The sequence below is a fragment of the Sinocyclocheilus rhinocerous genome, unplaced genomic scaffold (genome assembly GCF_001515625.1).
Source record: "Sinocyclocheilus rhinocerous isolate Xijiao unplaced genomic scaffold, SAMN03320098_v1.1 scaffold161, whole genome shotgun sequence".
NCBI classification, from domain to species: Eukaryota; Metazoa; Chordata; class Actinopteri; order Cypriniformes; family Cyprinidae; genus Sinocyclocheilus; species Sinocyclocheilus rhinocerous.
Window position 1 is genome coordinate 1,187,130 of NW_015627226.1, and position 8,353 is coordinate 1,195,482.

Genomic DNA, 8,353 nt, shown 5'->3' on the forward strand with positions numbered 1-8,353 from the left:
CACAGCAAGCAGAGTGCTAGGCTTTGAGGACCAAGAGAAGCAAAAGCTTGCACGCACACTGTAAAAAGTGTATCTCTTTAAAATTAAAACATTATAAAATACCATTCCACTGTCATAGACAATATAACAAATATCGTATTTTCATACAATCTACTTGTTGATTATATTAGAGAAAGCTTCAAAATACTCATCTTTAAAAAAAATAAAAAAATTGGAAAAAGAAAAATCAGGACATTTTGATATTTTTAGGAGGGGATGCAGATTATAGTTAATCAGTGGGAAGAGAAAGACAATTGTTAGCATTTTGGATTACATTTTAATTAATAATAATAATTAAAAATAACTGTTACATAGGTTTAAACCAGCCGCCTCATTTTCTAATAAACCTCAGAAGATCTGGTTCATTCAAGTAAATGTTTAATGTCACTCAAGTAATTTCAGTCCAAAAGATAAAAAATGTTTCAAGTGCTCATTGGGTTTCATGGGAGTATGTGTAAAGTGCTGAGAGGCAGCATGAGTGTGCTGGATAAAAGCTGCTTCTCTGGACTATGACTGTCTAATGGTATTTTATAAAGACACTTGACAGCATCTAGTGAACTCTAAATCAATGTGCCGTCACCCTGAAGAAACCAGGCTGCGAGAAAAATTCCAAACATCAATGGAGTTTACGTTAAAATCCATCCTTTATAACAGTAGCATCTAAAAGGAAAAATCCCTGTGGTCACATTTACGGTTTTTCCACGTCAGTTTCCGTTTACACCCATACCATCACTGCGCAATGACGTCATTTTACACACAAAAATACTGAGCAAAACGGGCACCACCTTAACCTGACTTTGAACTATGGAACTGTATGAATCAAAAAGCACATCCACCTCCCCGCTGCCTGACTGAAACGGAATAAAAAAATATAAAATAAATCACACCGATCCATAATTCTGTCACTCACATGAAGCCATACAGACTGCAGCTGTTACAGTCACACACATACCGATTCACTGCAGCACTGAAAGTGTAATGACCAGACCGAATCACTCAGAGCTCGAACCTCTATAGAAAAGCAAGAAATGACAGCACTACGCAACACTAAAGAAAGAACATCTAATCAGAGGAATAAATCTTTGTAATAAACATTTTTAAGTGAGGTGTCATGTTAAATACCATTGTAGGAGGACAACGAACTCCCTCCAAAAACAGGAATGAATAACCTGAAAGCTATGTTTTCTGTAACAGTGACAGTGAATGTGCCGTTGAGTTTTTAGGGTGGGCCTATCAGATATTTTAAAAGTACAGGCTTCACCTATGAGTTTCACCCATTCATGCACTGCAAGTTCAGTTTTGTCTTACCACAAAGTTGCATAGGTTGTACAAAATAACACAGGGCATTCGTTTTAGAAAATATAGTTGAGTAATTTAATAGGCTTTCTGTACTCATAACTCTGTATTAAAAAAAAAAAAATCCTTGAGCATTTTTGGAGAACAGTTCCAAAGTCGCAGAGCCACTAAACGTACAGTGCTAATACTCCGAATTGTCGATATCATACGGCCACGAGTTGGCCACATTCAACAGCTCTGCTCTTTAGCTCATGCAGTTACACCTAAACGATCAGTGAAGCACTGACGTGTACAATATGCTCACGACAGCGGCGTGGGCCTCGGCCCTCTGGGTTTGGAATGATGAACACCGGAACTAATGAGGCGTGTGTGGGTGTGTGTATTTCTCATGTGTCCAGCGTGTCTGTATATAACAGTTTTCAGGCACGCTGATTTTGTGTGTGTGGTAAGCGTCACAGGACCGTGTTGAGCTAAAGGGACCGTTGGTCTGGCGCCTCACGCGTGGACTACAGCAGTGGATGATGGTGGGCCAGGGACAGTCGGTAAATTTGGCTATGCACACATTCATAGTCGGTCCATGGCTTCCCAGCGGCAGCGTCATTTCCTTAGATCTAATACACAAACCTGAGAAAGGGAAGAAAAGTTATTATGACTTACGGCCAGTAAATGGTAAAAGTTAAGCCTCCTAAAAATTAGGGCTGCACAATTTGGAGGGAAAAAATGTAATTGAAATTTCTCTGGTAAAAATTGTGATGTCTTAAAAAAAAAAACGTCCAGATTTGCTGTGCTTGTTTGAAAGGCTGCACAATTTAGCCAAATTTGTGTGATTATTATGGAAACTTGTTTCCACCATGGGATTAAAAAAAAAGAAGTAACTCGTAATTGTGATTTCACATCTCAAAAATTTTTTGGGACAGAATAAAAAATAAAAGGTAACTGCGACTTTTCTCACAATTCTGAAAGTTAATTGCGAGTTTTTGCAGTTTTGAGAACAGCAAGAAATAAAAAGTCAGAATTGTGAGAAAAGAAGTTGCAAATTAATTTTTTTATTCAGTGGCAGAAAAAAATCTTCCACAGATTATATATTCATATGGCTATAAAAAAAAAAAATTTGTTTTTATTAGTAGTAGTAGTAGTAGTAGAATTACCAGGGTTTGTACACATTTTTACCAATAAAGTTCCATGACTTTTCCATGACTTTGGACGTCAGTGCTTGATTTTCTCATTTTCAAACATTAAACCATTAAGCTTTTATTTTGATGGTAACCCGCAGGGAGCTTCTCGTTACAAGTATGGAAAGATTGCTGGCACATTTTGTGTTCTCAAATGCATATAAAAGTGACCTAAACTCAGAAAAGATTCAGAGATGGTTTGTGTGGAGCAGCATTTACTGCGAACTGAACCGTACTGAAAATACCAGTGGATAATGAGCCGCTCATGTGTAAGAACGCTCTGAACCACGCAATTTTGGTTTTATTTTGATTAATCGTGCATCCCTACTAAAAACTATAATGGCTTTCAAAAAGATTCAGTCCATGCTGTATCTTCAATATTAGCCAGAGGACGTTCAAGTGACACTTTGCTTTGCAACACAGAAACTCACCGATCCATCTGATGCACTTGCGCCCACTTTGTCTCCAGTGGAGTTCCAGCATACTTCAAAAATCCCCCCCGTCCCTCTGTAGCTGTTGACTAAAGCACCACTCTGTAGGGCAGAAATTGAGACTCAAGTTAAGAACACCAGTCATGCAATGCAGCAGTGACAGATCAATATATCAGCCAGGCCGGTTAATGGGCAGCAGCTGAAAACGGTCTCTTTAATCGACGATTAATGTAAGTTTGATACTCCTAAGTATATTTAAATTGAAATTTATATTTAAATAACATTTCTAAATATTTATCAGCACACTTGATTGACTGGTTTTATGGCTAAATATCTAAATTAGGGTAAAAACAGCTAAACTGATGTTGCCATTTGGAACATTTTAAAAACAATGAAAATTGAAAACAATAAATATTACATTTTATTTTAAGGTTTTCTTTACAAAACTAAAATGAAAATTGCAGTTTTCTAACACTCATATACAGTTAATCTTTAAAAACACTAATTTATGATTAGTATAGATTAGCTTTTTGATGTTTCATGAAAGGAATTAATTATCAGCTTATACACAACTGTTCAAAGTCAGAAAGATTGTTTTTTAAATTTTTTTATAAATTGATACTTTTATTGAGCAAGGATGTATTAAATTGATCAAAAGTGACCGTAAATACATTTATAATATTACAAAAGATTTCTATTTCAAATAAATGCTTCATGGTTTTTCACAAAAATATTAAGCAGCACAACTGTTTTCCACTGATAATAATCAGAAATGTTTCTTGAGCAACAAATCAGCATATTAGAATGAAATTTCTGAACGATCATGTGACTGAAGACTGGAGTAATGATGCTGAATATTCAGCTTTGCCATTACATTAAAATACATAAAATTAGAAAACAGTATTTATAAAATGTAATACTATTTCACAATATTACTGTTTTTTTTTTTACTGAACAGCCTTGGAGAGTATAAGAGGCTTCTTTTAAAAATCATTCTCTTCACAAAACAGTTGGCCAAAGCAACTGCGTCTGATAAAATGAAGACGTTATTATTCTCATGTGAATATGTAATGAGTATTAGTTTGTTAAATAGCCCACAGTACCTGCGTGTTCCAGATATGGACACACTTGTCGAAGGAACCGCTGGCCAGGTGCCGCCCATCTGGACTGAATGCCACGCTGTAGACGGGCTCCTGGTGTTTGGTCAGTGTGTGGATGCAGGCACCATGCTCCGCGTCCCACAGACGCACCGTTGAATCGAACGACGCACTTTAGGCAGAAAAGAAGAAAAAACTTCTGTTCAAAGTGTATTGATACTTACACGCATTTAAAAAAAAAAAAAGGTCTAAACAGATTTTAAATTTAGCCGATCAAAGAACAGCCTTTCCAAGTGAAGAGTGATGGTGGCTGTTTGTGTACCTGGCCAGCATGAGGTTGGCATTGGGGTTGTTGGTTCCAGGGCCAGTTGGGCTCCATTTGATGGTGTAGATCTCCTTACTGTGGGCTTGCAGGTCATGAACACAAGTGTCCTGTTTCATGCTCCAAAGCTAACGTTCAATGGAAAACACAACATTAATTGAACACACTCCCAGTTAACAATGCAAACACATTAGTAAAGATCTAAATCATCAAACAAGAGATAGCTAGTTGTTTGTATCTTACCTTTAGCGTCATGTCATCAGAGCAGGAGGCCAAGAGATTCCCCGTTGGATCCCATTTGATTGCATTGACTTCATTCTGAAAATAAAGGGAGTGCAAATCATCAGTGATGTAATCAGTTAGCATTCTTAACCCTATAATGCTGTATATATCATATTTGATGCATATCTGCTTATCCATTGACTTACCCAAGGAATTCTAATATAACTTCCAAAATGTCTGCCTCTATCGCAACTGCAAAATCTTTGATGATTTTGTAATGGCAAAAACTAATTTTATATTATGGCAATTATCGCTTAATAAAATAGTTATAGTTTAAACAGCAGAGCATGGTGCAAGCAACGCTGAGATCATAGGCTCGATTCCCACATAATGCATGAACTTAAAATGTGTCTCTTGAATGCAGTGCAAGTCGCTTTGGATAAAAGCAACTGCCAAATGGAGAAATGTAAATGCATTTTGCAATGATATTTGATATTTGAAAAAACAAAAATCTGTCAATATGGGGTGCTGTGTGTACATTAATGAGGAAAAAAAATTAACTTAAATGATTTTAGCAAATGGCTGCAATATAACAAAGAGTGAAAAATTTAAGGGGGTCTGAATACTTTCCGTACCCACTGTATGTACAGGGAACTGATAATTACATGTATTTTTAGGCAGCCTGTACTTTAACAATGTTTTTGCCACCATAATTTTATTTATACACAATATCTTTTACGTATATTTGTATAAATTATATTAAAATTAATTAAATATTCAGAATAAACATATTTACACATTTATTATGTTTTTTTTTTACATAATTTCATTGGTTTCATGCTTTGTTGGCATTGCTCTGACCACCAAAAGGTTTTTAATTTAGAAAAAAATTAAAAAGAAATGCTTCAAATGTGATGTATAAAGAACATGCTTTTATCAATTGTTCAATAGACAGTTTGAATAAATAAATAAATAAATAAATATATATACACACTGACTTCAAATGTCAGGCTTTATAGGGTTAAAATATCACTTTTAGGGTTTCTGGGATACCAAATAGTCAAAGTAATATAAGTAAATATCAATAAAGATTTAACTAAAGAATATTTTAATTGAGTTATTAAGTATATCCACACTCTATTAGAATATCTAATGTAAGTGGCTTACTGTGTGGCCCTGGAATGTTTTGACTGGTCTGTCCTGGCCCAGTTTACACACGTGAATGCACATGTCTGTGCTGCAGGAGGCAAACGTGTTGTTGCTCTGCCAGTCCACGTCCAGAGCCGGAGCTGCAGGCGGCAAATGCAAACCACATCATTCTTGACCATTCTTTTGAAACTAGCTTATGTTATGTACAATCGGTACATTTGGATGACAAGAAAAAAGTTTTCTAACTTAAAACCAAAGATAGATTTATATCCATAATAAAGAACCCTTCTCAGTGGGGGTTTAAAAAGAATCCCACAGCTAATCACTATACCGAAATACTCTCTCTGAAGATTCTACAGTTCACATCACAAACAATATGGCTGAGAAAACCTGTCATGTTTACGTTTATTAATGTGCATTAATTAGTGTATTTAACAAAGTGTTTCCCCCCATTTCTCAACTGAATTAGCAAGAATGTCAAGGTTAGTTTTGGGAAAATGAATGTCCTGCTTGTGGTGATTTTTGTTACTCACCTGAATGGAATGGAAATTGTTGCTTGGCCTCTCCCGTGTGTGCGTCCCAAATAATGGTGGTCTGAAAGGTGCACATTCACATTAGCATCTCAACTTCGCCACATCATCTTATCTTAACAGAATATGATAATCACACAAGATTATACTGTACCTTATCAACACCAGCGCTGAGGATAAAATTTCCTTTCTTGTTCTATAATGCTGTATCTATCATATTTGATGCATATTTGCTTATCCATTGACTTACCCAAGGAATTCTAATATAACTTCCAAAATGTCTGCCTCTATCGCAACTGCAAAATCTTTGCTGATTTTGTAATGGCAAAAACTAATTTTATATTATGGCAATTATCGCTTAATAAAATAGTTATAGTTTAAACAGCAGAGCATGGTGCAAGCAACGCTGAGATCATAGGCTCGATTCCCACATAATGCATGAACTTAAAATGTGTCTCTTGAATGCAGTGCAAGTCGCTTTGGATAAAAGCAACTGCCAAATGGAGAAATGTAAATGCATTTTGCAATGATATTTGATATTTGAAAAAACAAAAATCGATTGTATTTATTTTTTACTTAATATTTCATACATAAGACAATCTAAAAACAAAATGGAAAATGTCTATTAAAAATGCTATAGCAGGTGTTATTAAAAACTTGAAGATCACTTTATTAAGATATACAGTGGGTACGGAAAGTATTCAGACCCCCTTAAATTTTTCACTCTTTGTTATATTGCAGCCATTTGCTAAAATCATTTAAGTTAATTTTTTTCCTCATTAATGTACACACAGCACCCCATATTGACAGAAAAACACAGAATTGTTGACATCTTTGCAGATTTATTAAAAAAGAAAAACGGAAATATCACATGGTCCTAAGTATTCAGACACTTTGCTCTGAAAGGTGCAGATTCACATTAGCATCTCAACCTCACCACATCATCTTATTTTGACAGTATATGATAATCACATAAGATTATACTGTACCTTATCAACACCAGCGCTGAGGATAAAATTTCCTTTCTTGTTCCACTTTAAAGCAAATATGGGACCTTTGTGCTGCCCCAGTGTACTGGCAAGATTACCTGGTGGTTTATGGGACACTTATTAGATAAACAGGATTTTGTCATTCAATTGATGTTAATGATTAGTAAGTTAATAAAGCTCACCATCTTTAGTCCATATCCTGGCAAAGCCATCATAGGATCCTGTAGCGAGAAGTGTACCTTCACTCTGTCCAACACAATAGACAGAAATATGAATTTGATTAATTTGTTCCGTGTATGAAGAGCGTGGAAAAGAGAGAGCTCAGACACAAAAGTTGCAAGTAGGGTTACTTCAGTTCATAAGCGCTAGTCCCAGCACTCACATTCCAGTCCAGTGAGGTGACGTCTTTGTTACTGGGTACATCCTGCCCCCCCTCCTGAATGCAGTGCCGCAGCACCAGCTGAGTGGATCCTCCCGCGCTGCTCTCACTCAGGTTCCAGATCCGTGCGGTTGAGTCTCCAGAGCTGATGGAAACAACAAAACAGAGATAAATTCCCACAGAAATGTACAGGACATTAAGCCAAGACATGCAAAGCAATAACTGGATTTCTGTCATGACCACTCTGAGAAAGTCTAGTATGGTAATATGCATGGCAATGTAAATGTGTTTGGTCTTGGTGGAATAGATCTGCTATGCTGCTGCTGTGGCAGCGCAAGTACTGAGACTTGCTAGTGCCAATACATCCACAGACATGCTGCAGTGAGCATGTAAGAAATACTGCTGCTGCACATATGAAATATGAAATGAACCCATAACAGATAATTATAATTAATTATAATTTGTTACATTTATATAGCGCTTTTCTGGGTACTCAAAGCGCTTAACATGGAAGGGGGGAATCTCCTCAACCACCACCAGTGTGTAGCATCAAAGTCCCTTTAAGGCAAGTCATGTCACTCGGCGGCCATCTTTGAAACGCTTCTCGGGCATGCAAGTGCAGCTCCTATCACTTTGTATGGGGAAACATTAAATTATCCCAAACTGTTCACTAAGCTTACGATTAAATTTCATATTTGAAATCACCAATGAAATCTGACAACAACTG

General features: G+C 36.4%; 1 protein-coding gene across 1 annotated transcript in view; it reads right to left on the reverse strand.

The window, feature by feature from the left end:
• Window positions 1-1,209: 1,209 nt before the first annotated feature.
• LOC107722285 (F-box-like/WD repeat-containing protein TBL1XR1) overlaps window positions 1,210-8,353 on the reverse strand; it is a 17,592-nt gene continuing 10,448 nt past the window's right edge. Inside the window, exons 7-16 of the mRNA XM_016530579.1 lie at window positions 7,630-7,771; window positions 7,430-7,493; window positions 7,248-7,345; window positions 6,262-6,322; window positions 5,747-5,868; window positions 4,601-4,675; window positions 4,358-4,485; window positions 4,042-4,207; window positions 2,939-3,040; window positions 1,210-1,959 (exon numbers count right to left, since the gene is read on the reverse strand). Coding sequence (XP_016386065.1) covers window positions 1,933-1,959; window positions 2,939-3,040; window positions 4,042-4,207; window positions 4,358-4,485; window positions 4,601-4,675; window positions 5,747-5,868; window positions 6,262-6,322; window positions 7,248-7,345; window positions 7,430-7,493; window positions 7,630-7,771 — 985 coding nt within the window. The 3' untranslated portion in view covers window positions 1,210-1,932. The remainder of the gene's footprint in view (window positions 1,960-2,938; window positions 3,041-4,041; window positions 4,208-4,357; window positions 4,486-4,600; window positions 4,676-5,746; window positions 5,869-6,261; window positions 6,323-7,247; window positions 7,346-7,429; window positions 7,494-7,629; window positions 7,772-8,353) is intronic.